We start from the raw sequence: 15,751 nt of genomic DNA, 5'->3' as shown, positions 1-15,751 counted from the left end.
TAGGGCTGCCCCTCCCCCGGCTCCCGCGCCCCGCCCGCGCCGCCGGCCGGCCCCGCCTCCCACGGCTGAGCGCCCGGCCGCGCGCGCCCCTTTATAGAGACGACAGCCCGGGCCCGCCTCCCCGGGAGGGGCGCGCGCTCCCGGGCCAATCGGAGCGCCAGTCCCGCCGCCTGCATTTGCCTATCCCCATGGCAACCCAGAGCCCAGTTGTCAATCTCCTGCGGGAAACAGCTGTGGGAAGGGGTGGGGATGGGCCGCCGGCGAGAGGAGGGGGCAGGGCCCTCTGGTGGCCGCTGGCCGGGACTGCACGGGCAGAGGGCGTGTGGGGGGCGTGGGGCGCTGCGCCCGGGTGTGGCTCCGGGGGCCTCACGTCCGCGACGGGGCGGCCGCAGAGTCCAGGGGAACAGAGGGGGGACATTCCGGGCATCCTGACACGGGTGACACCACGCAGCGCAGCCGAGCGAACGCTGAACGCAGAACACCGGTTATTTTTAGCCCCGCAGTTCAGGCGGGTTCAGGAATTTAGTCAACAAAGTTGCTGGCACCTCGAGGCAGCGGGATCCACCGCTGGACCGACGGCCGGGCGTTAAGAATGCGCGGCGCGGGTGCAGAGGGGGCGCGGGGAGCAAAGTTAGGGGGCGCGGGAGGACGAGGGCGGGTGGTGTAAGGGGCGTGGGCCGGCGGCGTACTGCCAGGCCCCTCCGTGGTATTAGGAATCTCAGGCCCCCAGCTACCCACAGCCCACTTTGGCTGCTGGGCGGGGTTCAAGGCGCCTGGCTGGGCCAGGAGTGGGATTGTGGGTGACTGAGATGGGAGCTGGGGATTTCCACCTCCAGAGCCTCACCCCTGCTGGGATACACCTCCTGTGCACAGGAGAAACCCCTGGCCAGCATTGGGTGCATTGGGAAAAGGAAGGTGATGGTGGGGCCGTGGGACCTGTTGACCCCAGGTCTCTGACCCTAGCAAGGAGGGTGATGGAGGGGGCACTCAGGAGTTACGGCTGTGGGATGACCCGGAGCCGGTTTGGTTTTTTTGTCTAAATTCTTTGTATTGCTGCTATATGACTTTGACAATTAAAAAACGAAGTCTTAAGGGTTGGGTGTGGTGGCATGCACCTGTAGCCTCAGCACTTTGGGAGACCAAGATAGGAGGATCCCTTGAGCCCAGGAGTTCAAGGTTGCAGTGAGCTGTGATCATGCCACTGCACTCCAGCCTGGGCAACAGAGCCAGACCTCCCTAAAAGAAAAAACGTTTTAAATATAACCACCTATGCAGGGGAAAAACACACTAGAAGGGAATGACAAAAAGTCACCAAGTATGGCCTAGTCGTGGTGCTGGGAGATTTTATTCACCAGGGCTCCTGCCTCATTCCCTCTATAAATGTCTATTAATTTATAATAAGAAAAATGTTATATAAGAGAGAGGGTTTGAGGGTAGAAAAAAACAAAAAACATAAAACCAAAAAAAAAAAAACTAAGCCAAAAAAAGAAAAATGTCATACAATTAGGAGTGAACACCCTACTACCTCAGATGTCATGGGGGTCCCTTGCCCCTTCCCCCATGCCTTCCTACTCCTCTGGTGGAACTGGGCCTGGGGATTTGGGAGGGCCAGGCCTTCCTCCCTGTGAGGCCCAGCCCCCTCTGCCCTGTCCTCTCTTCTGCTGAACAGATGTCAGGACTCAATGCGGCAGCCTGTTTTCTAAGCCAGTTGCCTTATAACCACCCTCCCCATATCATCCTGTCCATTCTGCAGATAAGGACATGGAGGCTCAGAAAAATGACACCCTCAGAATGTGGCAGAGCCAAGGCCACACCAGGTACTTGGACGTGGGACCACATGGGTTGTCAGACAGCCAGGGATGTGGAATTTCCCCTATAGCACCCTGTGTTCAAAGGGAGGCCCGCAGATCAGAGGACGGTGCTATGTGGTGTGAGCTGGTGGTACATTGGCCTGCCTGCAGCTCAGGCAAGAGGTGCTGGCCAAGGGACCCTGACACTGTCCCTCCAAAAGCTCAGTAGTATTTCCGGGCACCTAATCCTGATGGCTCCTGGGCACGCTAGAAAGGAGTCGAAGAGGAAAGAGAGGGCAATTGCAAGGGACTGCCCCACCACCCTACTTGCCTCCTGCCTCCTCACACTGTGGCTCCAGCCAGGCCAAGGGGACCAGTAGAGGGGGTTCAGTCACAAGCCCAGGAGGGTGCTGGGGAATTTTGTGTGAATAAAAGAGAAGCCTGACCCCAGGCTGTTACAGATGGGAACCTCCCAGGGGCCACAGCTTCTGACTTCAGGCAGAGGGACACTGATCCTATGGCCATGCTTGGGTGAAGTGACACAAAGCCTAGCGCCCACAGGAAACCCAAGCACCTTACCTAGTCCTGAGAGGTTCAAGAAGGTAGTAAAAACTGGGTGGTCTCAAAGATCACCCCTGACTGGCCTACCTCAAGCCCACTCCGCGCCCTCCTGGTACTCAGCCACCACCAAGCCAGGACAGCCCCCCAGAATCCACCAGTGCAAGGCTGTTCCCTTGGTTCCTGGAACAGCCAGTTCCATGCTGCCCAGGTCACCCCTATTCCTAGAGCTTCTCACACCCTCTGAGCTGTCACCATTCTGTCCTCACAGAATTCCACAGAGACTGCCTGTGTGGCTTGGTTATTAAATGCACCCCACAAATATTTACTGAGCACCTACTGTAGGCCAAGCTGCCTGCCCTAGGGGCACATTCCATCAGGTCACTAGGGACCCCTTTTTGAGAAGTCCCCTGAAAACTCATAGCACAATACAGCATTATCATCTCGGCCATGGGTTCAGTAGAGGGAGATGTGTCCTGGGAGTGTGGGCACAACTGTCTCTGTCCCAACACTGGGAGGACTCAGAGGCTGGGGTGATGGGACAGCTGACTGAGGACACCATCAGGCAGCATTTTTACACCCAGGGCTGGCAGACAGTGGCAGCTATTGACTGGAACAGCAGCCTGTGGCATCTCTACATGGTTGTCTTGGTTGCCACTTGTGGCTGGTTGGGCTTCTTCACAACATGGCGGCTGGTTCCCAGTGTGAGCATTGAAAATGAGGCAGAATGAGGTGCATCAGAACCTATCCCCACTGTGCTGCACCCTCCAGGGCAGGGGCAGAGACATGACCTGGTGCAGGTCGTGCTGAGGAAGAGCACGTGGGCTGGGACACTGCTGCAGTATTTATGGAAAATACAGCCTGCCAGAGTGGGCATGAGAGAACAGAAAATAAGCCACAAAAATGATGGTGTATTCATTTCCTACTGCTGTGTCAAATTACCATGAGCTTAGCAACTTAAAACAACACATATTTATTGTCACACAGTTTCTGAGGGTCAGGAGCCTAGGCGGGGCCTAGCTGGGGCCCCTGCTCAGGGCCTCCCAGGTGGCTGCAGCCACATTTGGGGCAGGGAAAGATCTGCTTCAGGTCGTCAGCAGAATTATTTCCCTGATCTGTAGAACCGAGGGCCTGGCTTCTTGCTGGCTGAAAGCTGGAGGCCACCCTGGGCCCCTTGCCACACGGGGTCCCCAGCCCTGGCTCTGGCCCATCAGGCCAGCAAGCAGAGGCTCTGGTGAGTCTCACGTCAGAGCAGGGGTCCTGTCACCTCTGTCACCTTTGGTGGACTGGTGGACTGTTGGACTGTCCGTGGGAAGTTGCAAAGTGTCACACTTGGCATGAACATCAGGTGGGGCCATGAGGCCACCTTGGACTGGTCCCCCCATAAGTCTGTGGCAGGCGAGAGGCTGGCTGGTGAGGAAGCCCCTGTTGGCGGGGTGGGGGTGGTGCCCTCCAGGATGGCTGGTTGAAGGAAGCTGTCTGATGTGAGGAAGGACAGGGAAGTTGCAATGCCCCCCACCAGCCCTGAGCTCAGCGCATTTTTCCTCTGGGATTCCCCAGTGGCTAAAAGACCCCCACGGAACGGTCCTGGCAGGGTGCCCTGCCCAGAATGAGGCATCCCAGGCAGGCCAGGTTCTCTGCAGTTCATGACACTGTGGCCCTTTTTTGAATCTTACCATTAGTGCAGTCAGTAAGTAAGTGCTCTGTACTGAGCAAAAGCATGTGAAATCTGGATGTGTCACTTTCACCGTACTTATTGCAGCAGGAAAGTGGCCACTGAGCTTGGGCGATGGGCCAGGGTTTGCTGGGTGGAAGTTATCAAGAGAATGGAAAACTTCTGTTCCACAGGTAGAGGCTCCGTGTTTTCTGGGCTATGGGCCACTGAGCTCAGGTGGAGCTGCGCTGAAACGCCCTTCTTCCCCGCCTCTCACCACGTGGGCGGCCCCTTCCCCAAGCGGGGTCTCATTTGCATTTAAAAAGCAAACATCAAACCAAACAAAGCCCAGGACTCCAGGGAGTGAGTTCTTAGCAGTCTGCTGCTCTGTGCCTTCCTTGTCCTCCTTGTCCTCTGTCCTCCTCCCCAGCACTTATGGAGCATCTGCTGTATACCAGACACTACTGGGGGTGCACACTCAGCCATGAACACATAAGCCCCTGCCCTCCTGGAGCTCCCATTCTGTCGGGCACCGAGTGACACGACATGGTGTTAGTGGTGTTACTTAGTCGGAGGCAGGATGGGGAGCAGGGCCCACACTAGGAAGGTGGCAGGCTCCCAGCTGTCCTGCCAGGCCACTCTCCTTTCTGTTGCCTCCCAGCCCAGAGGTCCAGGCATCCTGTTGCCCACCCACACCTCCTCCCCGCACCCAGGGGCACACAACCTCAACCATAAGTCATCATTTTGTGCCCCCCAGGCCCATCCACCCTCCTCAGTGGCCCCCAACTTTGCCCAGGGCCCCCCTTCTTTGGCTGTCATGAGTCCCTTAGGCGAGGCAACAGCCCCCAGCCTCTAAACAGCAGCCAGAAGACTTGTCAGCTCAGAGCTTGGGACCTAGCCATGCCTGCCGGGGCTCTGAGGATGGAGGGACTGTGAAGAGTGTCATCCATCCCTGCTGTTGGGACTCCATTCGTCTGGTCCCACACCACTTGCTGCTCATGTGGACTTGTGGTCTCAGCTCAGATCTCCCTCTTTGGGGGCCTGCCCTGTTCTGAGCACCCAGCAGGGGAAGCCCGTGAGAGTCACATCACCACCTTGGTCCTGGTCATCCTCCTGTGAGGCACAACCCACTGCTTGACATTGAGCTGTCATCTGAGGAGCCACACGACCTGCCCCACAAGGACAGCCCATGGGAGGGTGGAAAGGGCTCTGTCCCCACCAAAACTTTGTGTGGGTGCCAGCAGGTCCCCAGTGTCTCCCCTGGGCCCAAGATGTGTGCATGTCCTGCCCTGAGAAGGGAGGGCTGGGGCAGCCATGCTCTCTAGAGAGACCCAAGACAAAAGAGGCCTAAAGGAACAGCTCCAGACCTGCCTGAAACTTGCCACCCCCACGTCTGGGCTGATGCCTGGGGCTGGCTCACCTTCATGCCCAAGGGGATGCACTAGCTCCAGATTGCTCTTCAGGTTGGCTCATGGTCACTGCAAGGACCTCAGTCAGTTTCCCTGGCAGAGCAGTGACTTGTCTGCTGCCGTGTTCCCTTGGCCTGAGGAGCCTGGAGTGGCTGTGGGTGCACTCAGCTCAGATGGTGCCAGGCACCATGGCAGAGTCCAGGGCTGCATGGTGGCCTCCTAGAGGGCAATGCCCAGCCCTTCTTGAGCCTTCTTGCCAGCTGCTGCATTGGGGGACAGTGGGGCCTTATCCTGGGCTCCTGTCACATGCCCTATGCCCCTGAACAGTGTCTGGGGCCCGGTGGGCTGTTTGGCTGTCAGGCACTCCATGTGGCTGGGGGCAGAACTGTCTCCCCTGTGAGGCTGGGGTCAAAAAAACAGAACCCTGCTCACTGGCTGCCCACCCACTGTGGACGTTTCAGGTGCTATGTGTCAGCACCAGGATGGCCGAGGGCAGTCCACCCATGGGTGAGGCCAGCTGGCACTGGGCTTCCTGGGAGCCCCACCTGCAGTGGACACTGCCAGTGGATGGACAAGAAGCACGAGGATCTGCCCACTTTGAGTCCACCACTGCCCACCCTCAAAGCCTAGGTTCCCAGAGAGCCTGGCCTGAGGTGTGGGCACATCCCCTCATTTACTATGGAGGCCCCGGTGGGAGGCCAGGAGGTAAGCAATTAGAGGCCACCTGGATCAAGAGGAGGGAGAATTTATCCCCCAGCCCTTTGTGGAGGGCCTGGAGGGGCATCCTGGGAGCCTGGGTGAGGAAGTGAGAGCCTGAGTGGGGACCAGTGGCCACAGGGGGAAGTGGCACCAGCAGCCTATCCATAGGTAGCTGGCCTCAGCTCTGGGATGTCTGCCCTGCAGGCTGCAGCCCGTTTCCGCAGCCCCCTCCATGACCGCAGGACCCATGGCTACCTTGGGCAGCTCTCTAGGAGAGAGGAGGTGGGGCTGAGGGGCAGCTGAGGGCCCACACCATGGCTGGCATGGAAAGGCCCCCAGCAAGGTGTCCAGGTCCACGAGGTCCTACAAATATTTGGCCCTAGGTGTGCCTGGACACTACAGGTCAGGGGATAGGCCCAGCAGACGCAAGCTGCCCCCCAAGGGGCCTGGCTGCAGGGGTCACTCCATTTATTGACTGGGTTGGGGTAGGGCTTTTCTTCCAGCCAGATCCAACTTCTAGAATCCGTCATTCTACCAAGCCGGCTGTAGCAGGGGCCACACACTGGGTCCTAGGGCCCCAGGGCAGTGTAACAGGGATGATCATTGTGGAAATGACCACAAACCACCAAGGCCTGAGCGTCTGTCCCAGATGCCCCTCATGTGGATCAGGAGCCTCTCCTGGGATAGAGGGCTGGACCCTAAACCCAAGCTGGCTGGGGCCTTATACAGAGCAGGGCATCTCTGTCTGGGTGTGGCTAAGGTCATGGGGCTTGCTTTGGGATGTGGAGGGTGCAGAGGCCTGAACTGAACACATACTAGGTGGTGCTCTGGCCAGCACCACCCCTTCACCCTGGGCCCAGAACAGGTCGGCAGAGAACAAGCAGCTTGTTAAATGGCAACACATGCGAGAATGACTGGCATAAAGATGGAGGTGCAGGGAGGCCCCAGGAGGAGTGCTGGCCCATTTCACCTAGGGGCCACCCCTCATTTCTCTGGAGGTGAAGGGGATGGAGAAGATGGACCCTTTGAGTGACCCTGTGCCTCTCCAGGCCTTGCCAACAGACATGATCCTCAGCCAGGCCTCCCAATTGGGCCCTCTGGGACTGGGCATCCCTCTGGGGGAAGCTGGGAGTCTGGATGCACTGCCCGTTCCTTCAAGCTGTGTGTTGGCTTGCTGTCATCTTGCCCCAGCCTGTGGCATCCGTGTCCAGAGTGCCCCCTCTCACACTTTCCCCCACCCAGGTCACGCTGGCTCAGCCATGTGGAGAGGCTACCTCAGACCTTCTGAACCATCCCAGGGAGGTGGGAAAGTGGGGCCTGATACTTCTGCCCAGAGCAGCTGTGCCTTCTGCCCGGCTGTCTCTGGTTTAGGTCTAGGGCCCAGTGTGGTGGTCAGGACAGGACAATAAGACACAGGACAGAACCTTTATTGCTGAACATAAAAAGCCCACCAGGGAGGCCTGGCTGGCGGCCTCTTCCCCAGGCAGAAGTCCTAGGTGGAGAGGACTAAGTGAGATGTATCACACAGCCACCACACCCCCCACAGCAGGGGGCAGGCCCGGGGGTGGGGGGGGGTGGGGTGGGGGGGGTGGGGTGGGGGGGGGTGTGAGCCCTGCCCGACACTCTGAGGGGTGGGGGTGGGGGATGGGGGCAGGTCCTGGGTGGGAGCCCGAGGGCCCAGGGCCAGGGAGGAGAGGGGTGCAGGGGGTGGCTGGACAGCTGTCCAGCCCAAGGGGGAAGGACAAGGCTCCGGGAACACACTGGTCACGGAAAGCTGAGAGCCAGGTGGGCAGAGCAGAGCCCCTGTGGCCCTGGGCAGGCTAGGTGGCAGGTGGCCCCTCCTCTGGGGCGGAGTGGTGGGCAGAGCCTCCTTCCTCTCCAGGGACGAGGGTCTGAGGTAGGTGCAGGCTGGTCCCCGGGACCCTCACAGACGTGGTTTGATGTGCAGAGGCTTCCCTGCACAGAGAGGGCGAAAGTCAGGTGCCAGGCGACCACAGCCCAGGGGAGCCTCCCCACCCCAAAGCTGGTCTGGGGCTCAGGATGGGAAGACTCCATTAGCCCAGGCCTGCACAGTGGGCTACAAAGACATCCATGAGTCAGAAAGAGGGGAGAGCAGCTCCTGAAAGGCCATCAGCTCTGGCCTCTGTGCCGCTTAGCCATGGCAGGCTTGGACCTCAGTGTTGAGGGGAAGGGGCCAGAGTCCAAGGCCTTCCTGGGCAGCAGCTGGGCGGGCTAGGGCCTGGGTCCCTGGTGGGAGCCACAGCAGTTGGTAGGCCGAGCTATAGATACCAGGTGCATGTAGGCACGCAGACACACGGCATGCTCATGCCTGGGAGCAAGGCTGCCAGCCACACACAAGGTGGCCATGCCGTACCACGCTGCGTGTTCAACGTGAAAAGCCAGGGTGTGTGTGAGCAGCTGGCTGGGTTGGGGTGGGAGCTGAGGAGAGGCCCCCATGTAGGGTGAGGCTGGCAGGGCCTGCCTGGAAGCAGGAGGCGTGAGAGGAAGAGGATCCTGTTGGGGGCTCCTGCCTGGGGAGTGCACACTGGTTGGGTGCCAGTGCTTCACTCCCTCCCCAAGAATGCTCCAGACCATCCTCATGGGCACCCCACATCCCACTGACTACACATGACTTTGCATGGCTGCCCATGACATGGCACTGTCTGTGTGCCCCCTGCACACAGGGCTGCTGATGCTGTTCACTTACTGAGGGATGGGGCTCGGGTCCAGCAGGGGCCCAGGACTATAGACTGCACTGGCCTCTGCCCTGTCATTCTCCACCCACAGTGGCCACTTCAGCAGGTGCAGCCACACTCCCTGTCTAGAGGCTGTGCCAGGCCCACCTCCACCTGTCTCTCCAGCTCCCAGTCCTGGCTGGGCCACAGGAGGCCTCTGGAGCCTTTCCTGAGCCTCAGGCACCTGCACACAGGGCCCCTCGGCACCCTGCCCAGCTCCTCTGGCTCTGGAATTGGCTGCCAGGTTCCTGATTTAAAAAAAAACAGGTGGGAAGTAGCTGCCTCAGGCCCCACCTGCTCTCACCACCAGAGACGGCCCCCCCAGAGGGAGGGAGCTGCTCGGTCCCAGGGGACAGAGGTCTGGCCACAGCTTCGCAACCTCCACGTGGAGGCTGTAAGCAGGAGGCGGCCCCTCTGAGGCAAGCGTTTGAGCGTGCTCAGCGGAGCTGTTAGAGAAGGCTGCAGCAAGCATCTTCCATTAACGTTACGACCGTGAAATATGACAATAAAATGATAGCCGTATGGTCGCAAATGTGCAGCCCGCCGAGCTGCGTGGGGTTTATCGTCACTCAAACGCGCGGAGAGCTGTAAAATGTTTACAGAAAGGGTCGTTTGCAGCCATAAAATCCTCTTTTCTCTCCTAAACAAGGCTGAGTGGAGCCATTTACCAAGCCCCAAATGTTCATCAAGGGAGAGGGAACATCTGTTCTCTCCAGGAGTGTGCAGTGATCTTCCAGAACAAATTAACAGAAATGGGTGCTTTCTAATTAAATCAGCCCTCGGCTGGGGTGGTCTGCTTGGGCGGCCACTGCCAGGCTCGGACCTCGGCTGGCCCTGCCCCATGGGCCGGTAGGTGCACACACAGCGCAGCTGCACTCATCTGGGCCCCACCCGGAGACTCTGACCAGATGGGTCTGAGGTGTGCATTTAAAACGACCCCTGTGCCCAAGCCGGGCTAGGCTGCCTACCTGAGTCCTTAGTCGGGGGGTTCCTAGGGGTCCTGGCCCTGGTCTGGCCTCCTGGGCTCGGCGAGGACTGCAGGGAGATGAAGGAAGGCAGCTTGCAGAGGCTGCTGGAGCCTGTCACCACCGCTACTGATGCTGCTGAGGGGGCCTCCTCCTGGAGAGATGGCTCCTCCTGGTCCGAGGAGGAGGAGGAGGAGGAGGAGGGGCAGGAGGGGGAGGGGGAGGGGGATGCCTTTGATGACAAGGGAGAGGCTGAGGCTGAGGCTGATACGGACACCCCTGGGGAGGAGGGGCGGCAGGAGGCTGGGGCAGCAGCCACAGAGTGGGGGGAGCTGGGCGTCTGTCTGGTGGGCTGCTGGGCTGAGGGCTTCCTGCAGAGAAGGAAGGGAGCAGATATGTGAGGGGAGCTGGCTGCTCAGGCAGGGCACTGTCAGATGCCTGGCCCCTCCCCCCTACATCCTGCCCCAGCTATCACCATCTGGGGCAAAACTTGAGGCTCCAGGTCCAAGCTAGGCTCTCAGCCTGAGGACAGGCTAGTTACAGGCCTCCCACATGAGGAGCTGGGGTCAAGAGAGCCCTGAGCCCCCTTCACACCTCCCAGGAACTCAGCTTCCTTTCCTTGTGGGCTCCCAGGCCCACACAGCAGGTGAGCTGGGGGAAGCCCCTGCCTCTCCTGGGAGCTGTGCTCCTTCCCCTCTGAGAAGCCCCCACCTTCCTCCAGGGATGCCTGAGGATCTGGGCTGGGGACATCTTTGAAGGTCACCTGGCCCAAAGACTTGGGCCAGATTCCTTTTCAGGCCGGAAGCCCAAAGAGCTGGGGTGGGGGCTTACCGTAGAGGGTCCTGAATGTCCCCCAAGGCAGGGAGGGGCCACCCCCAGGCTCACAAACACAGCATAGGCTGCCCTGTTACCTGGGCCCGTGGCCGGCTGAGGCCCTGCTCTTGAGCGGGGCGTTGCTGGGCTCTGGGGTGGAAGGAACAGCTGCCTGCTGGCCGTGGCGTTTCTGGTTGCGGTGGAGCAGCTGGCACTGGGCACCACGGGGACATGTGCCCCTGCGGGCAAAGTCAGGACACAGTAGTGTGTGCTTCTTCTTGCACTGGGGAGAAACGGGGTTATAGCTGGGTGGGCCAGGTGGGGGCTTCCTGTTGGAAGGCTAAGATCACCAGGCCATAGGGGCTCCACCAGGGCCTCCACATCCCCACCCACCCACAAGATGCCCTCAGTGATCCATGGCCCTGGGCACGGACTGAGGGCAGGGACTGGGCCAACCCAGGCATTCCTGGAGCTTGGGGCCAGGCCACTGCCCAGCGCTCTGCCTGCCTGCTGCCTCTGCCAGACCCCGGCTGCCTGTCCTGGCAGGCATGGAGGGAGCTCTGGGAGAGGTGGGTAGGGGTTGAGGCTTGGTTGGGTGGCTCACAGGCAGGGTTGAGGCTTTGAGCTGGGCCGGGGGATGGGGCAGGTCGGCCAAGGCCAGGCCATACTGGGCCAGGGCTACGCTGGCCACCGGATCCACAGCACCTGTCACGGCGCTAATTATACCCATTGGGGGTGGGGCAACGCCAGCCGGCAGGTGCTCTGGGCAACGGTGCAGGCTCAGCTTTGCCCACTTGGCCCACAGGGAAACACGAAGCCTCTGCCTAGACCCAGTGGCCCAGCCTGGCCTCAGAAGGCCCAGGGAATGGGGTGCTCGGGATCTGCCTTTCTCAGCCCTCTCTACCCCTTCCTGGGCTCAACTCTGCAGCCCTGCAGTGTGCCCACCTCATGCTTGAGGCCTTTCTGGGTGTCCCCTTCCCCCCTGCCACCCCTGTGCAGCTGGCTCAGGTGGACACAACTTGGAGAGGAGAGGCAGCTGCATGGGGCGTTCCAACTGCTCCTCATGGGACAAGGCAGCCCTAAGGTGAGCCAGGACAAATTCCCTGCCGAACCCACCAAGAGTCAAACTCAAAACCACCCCTGGTGCAGAAGCGGCTACAGTCCTGCCTGCGTGTGTGGCGTGGACTAGCACAAACCAATGGAAATATGCGTCAACAGCCTTAAAACCACTTCTTCCCAGACTCCATAACCTCCCTGCCCGGAATTCTGTCCTCAGTCTGGGGTCTCAGCCCTGCTCTCAGCACCTAGGACTTAGCCTGGCAGGAGGACCTCACTGGAGCACATGCCCACCCTTGTCAGCATGTTGGGGGGCCATGCTGTGCATCTGCTCAGAGCCCTGCACACCATGCCCACTCTGGCTGCCAAGCTGAAGGCAGCCTCAGGCCAGTGCTCCCTACCTCACTCATTCACTCATTTCTTCTTTCCACATGGAGCTGAGTCTCTCTGCATCAGGTCTGGCCAGTGACACAGGGCCGTGACCCAGGGGCCCATCCTCAAGGAGACCACAGCTGGGAGAGATATGGTGGTCCTATGGTAGAGCCAGGCTACAGGTGCCTGCTTCAGGGACCCGGCAGGCGAGGCCTCCTAGAAAGCAAGGGCTGTTTATGCAGGTAGAGGGGACAGGAGACACATGGCCACAGCCATACCAGACAAGAAGAGACCTGCTGCCAGCGTGTCTGCATGGAGCCCTGCGAGCAAACTGGGTGCACGAGGGCTCAAGGTTTATGAATGGGGCAGGACTGCAGGCGTTGCATGGGCCTCAGATCCAACAACAGCCCCAGACAAGAGTGGACACAGAATGCCTGGGTGAGAGATGCCCCAGAGGGCAGCCTGCACCTGTGCCTATCACACAGTGGCCACTGAGCGCCTGAAATGCAACTGATGTCAACTGAGGTGGCTCTGTAAGTGTAAGCCACATGCCGAAATTCAGACTTAGTAGGAAGAGTGTGAAATATTGAATTTCTATTTTTTTCCTTGATTATGTGTTGAAATTTTTGCTAGACTGGGTTAAATAAAATATGTTATTTCACTTATTTTTGTTTTCTTTTACTTTTTAAAGGTGGCTACCAGAAAAATTGAAGTTACACATGTGGTTTACACACATTTCTACCTGACAGGGCTGGTCTGAATTAATCTTCCTCTCGAAAACAGTCAAAATTCTAGGATCAAATTTAAAGAATTTACTAAAATCATGCAAGAGTTATGAAGAAAGTAAAATGATGGAGGAGAATATGCTAGGAAGTACATGGATATGAAGCAAATCTGATTTTCATCTCATGTTCATTTTGCCTTCAATGTTCACTGACGAAAAACCAAAATCAGCCAAACAAAAACCCCAGAAAACCCTCCAATGATCTGGAAATATATCAACATTTGTGGAATACAGCTAAGGCAGTGCTTAGAGAGAAATACATGGCCCTAAAAGGTTTTTTGTTTGTTTGTTTGTTTTTTGAGACAGAGTCTCAATCTGTTGCCCGGACTAGAGTGCCATGGCATCAGCCTCGTTCACAGCAACCTCAAACTCCTGGGCTTAAGCAATCCTGCTGCCTCAGCCTCCCGAGTAGCTGGGACTACAGGCATGCACCACCCTGCCCGACTAATTTTTTCTAAATATTTTTAGTTGGCCAATTAATTTATTTCTATTTTTAGTAGAGATGGGGTCTTGCTCTTGCTCAGGCTAGTCTCGAACTCCTGACCTTGAGTGATCTGCCTGCCTCTGGCCTCCCAGAGTGCTAGGATTACAGGCGTGAGCCACCGCGCCTGGCCACTTTTTTGTTTTTTTAAGAGACAGGGTCTGGCTCTGTCACCCACACTGGAGTGCAGTGATATCATCATAGCTCATGGCAGCCTCAAACTCCTGGGCTCAAGCAATCCCCCCACCTCGGTCTCTCCCTCTCAAGTACTTGGGACTAACAAGCATGCACCACCATGCCTGGCTTTTTAAAAGTTTTTTTGTAGAGATGGGTCTTGCTAGGTTGCCCAGGTTGGTCTTGAACTCCTGGCCTTAAGAGGTCCGCCTGCCTCAGCCTCCCAGAACAATTTTCTAAGGTTAAACTTGAAAAAATCATGAAAACTTCTTGAATTTGGCAAAAATCATAAGTCTACAGATTCAAGAAGTTGAGCAAACCCCAAATAGGACAGACCACAGAAATCCACCCCAGCATACATCACAGTCAAACTGGTGAAAGTTAAAGACAAAGAGATAATCCTTAAAGCAGCCAGAGAGAAATAACATTTCACCTACATGGGAAGCATCCAAATGACAGTGGGTTTCTGACTAGACACCACGGAGGACAGAAAGTGGCATATTTTTCATGCTGAAAGGAAAGAACTATCAACCTGGAATCCTATATTTAGGAAATATCATTGAGGAATAAAGGCAAAATTAAGACATCCTCAGATTAAGAGAAACTAAAAGAATTTGTCATCAAAAGACCTATCCCAAAAAGTGGTTAAAAGAAGTTCTCTAAACAGAAAAGAAATAATAAAAGAAAAACCCTTGGAACAATAGGAAGGAGTAAAGAATAAGATAAGCAAAAATGTGGAAAAATACACTAGACTTTCCTTCTCTTCTTGAGTTTTCTAAATCATGTTTTTTGAGAGTTGAAGGAAAAATCATACCCGTGTCTGCTGTGCTTGTAAAGTGTGTAGAGGAAACCTTCAAGACAGGTATAAATGGGAGGGTAAAGGCAGGGAAGCTTCCTATGCTTTCTCACAGGGTAAAAGAACATGCCAGCTCTTCTGGCAAGTTGTGAACATATAATGTAATACCTAGGGTAACCTCTAAACTTGTAGGTAGAACACACAAACAGAAAAATGTTCCAATTGATAGCAAATGGGTTCCAAACTATCCATAGTTTCAGGCATCCACTGGGAGTCCTGGAATGTATCCCCTGCACATAAAGGGGACTACTGTATAAAGATCTATACTGAAGGATACTATAAATAAATCAAAATAAAATTCTAAAAAATGTTCAAGTAACCCACAGGAAGGCAAGAAAATAAAAAAGAAAAACTAAAGGGAAAAAAGACCAGAAAGAACTAACAGAAAACAAAAAATCAAATGGCAGATGTAAGCTCTAGTATATCAATTACTACACTAAATGTAAATGGCCTAAATACACTAATTAAAAGACAGAGATTGGCTGTCTATCTGCTGAATTATCTGCTATCTACAAGAAAGTCACTTCTGATATGATGCATAGGTAAATTAAAAGTAAAAAGAGAGAAAAAAGATATGTCATGCAAACTTGACCCAAAGAAAACAGGAGTAGCTATATTAACATCAGACAAAGAAGACATCAGAGCAAAGAACATTATTAGAGACAGACAGGGACATTAAATAATAATAAAAGGGTCAATCTATCAAGAAGATATAGCAATTCTAAATGTATATGCACCAAACAGAGGAGCTGTAAAATGTGTGAAATAAAACTAACAGACATGAAATGAGAAACAGACAAATCTACAATTACAGTTATAGACTTCAACACACCTCTCTCAACAACTGAAAACTAAACAAAGGATAAAGAACTCCCAAAACTTTAACTAGTAAAATTTATCAGATATTTATAGAACATCCTATGTAACAACAGTGTAATATACATTCTTTCCAAGTACCCATGGAACATATACCAAGATAGCCCATATCCTGGGCCATAAAACTTTAAACCTCAAGAAACTTAAAGAATTAAAATCATACAGAGTATATCGTTTACTATGATAGGGTCAAATTAGAAATCAATGACAGAAAGATAACAGGAAAATCTCCACACACTGGAAGCTAAAACAACACACTTTTAAATTTCCCTGGAGACTTTTTCTTTTACCTATTTAAAAACCAGAATTGAGTGAAAGTATGACATCTCAAATTTTGTGGGACAAAGCTAACTAAATTCATACATTATAAAAAAGGAAAATTTTCAAATCAACAATCTAAGCTCCCACTTCAAGAACCTAGAGGGGAAAAAAGAACAAAAGAAATCCAAAGCAAGCAGAAAGAAAAAAAGAATAAGAGCAGAAAGCAATGAAACTGAATACAGAAAAACAACAGAGAAAAAATCAATGA

At 55.2% G+C, this 15,751-nt stretch overlaps 1 protein-coding gene across 1 annotated transcript in view; it reads right to left on the bottom strand.

Annotated features, from left to right (window-relative positions):
• Positions 1–7,521: 7,521 nt before the first annotated feature.
• The window catches only part of ZC3H3 (zinc finger CCCH-type containing 3), a 79,793-nt gene continuing 71,563 nt past the window's right edge, over positions 7,522–15,751 (bottom strand). Inside the window, exons 10-12 of the mRNA XM_012752886.3 lie at positions 10,722–10,906; positions 9,814–10,181; positions 7,522–8,066 (exon numbers count right to left, since the gene is read on the bottom strand). Of these exons, the coding sequence (XP_012608340.2) occupies positions 8,035–8,066; positions 9,814–10,181; positions 10,722–10,906 (585 nt within the window). The 3' untranslated portion in view covers positions 7,522–8,034. The remainder of the gene's footprint in view (positions 8,067–9,813; positions 10,182–10,721; positions 10,907–15,751) is intronic.

The sequence above is a fragment of the Microcebus murinus genome, chromosome 7 (assembly GCF_040939455.1).
Source record: "Microcebus murinus isolate Inina chromosome 7, M.murinus_Inina_mat1.0, whole genome shotgun sequence".
NCBI classification, from domain to species: domain Eukaryota; kingdom Metazoa; phylum Chordata; class Mammalia; order Primates; family Cheirogaleidae; genus Microcebus; species Microcebus murinus.
Note: the sequence above shows the minus strand (reverse complement) of the source record. Positions and strands in the feature narration are given on the sequence as shown.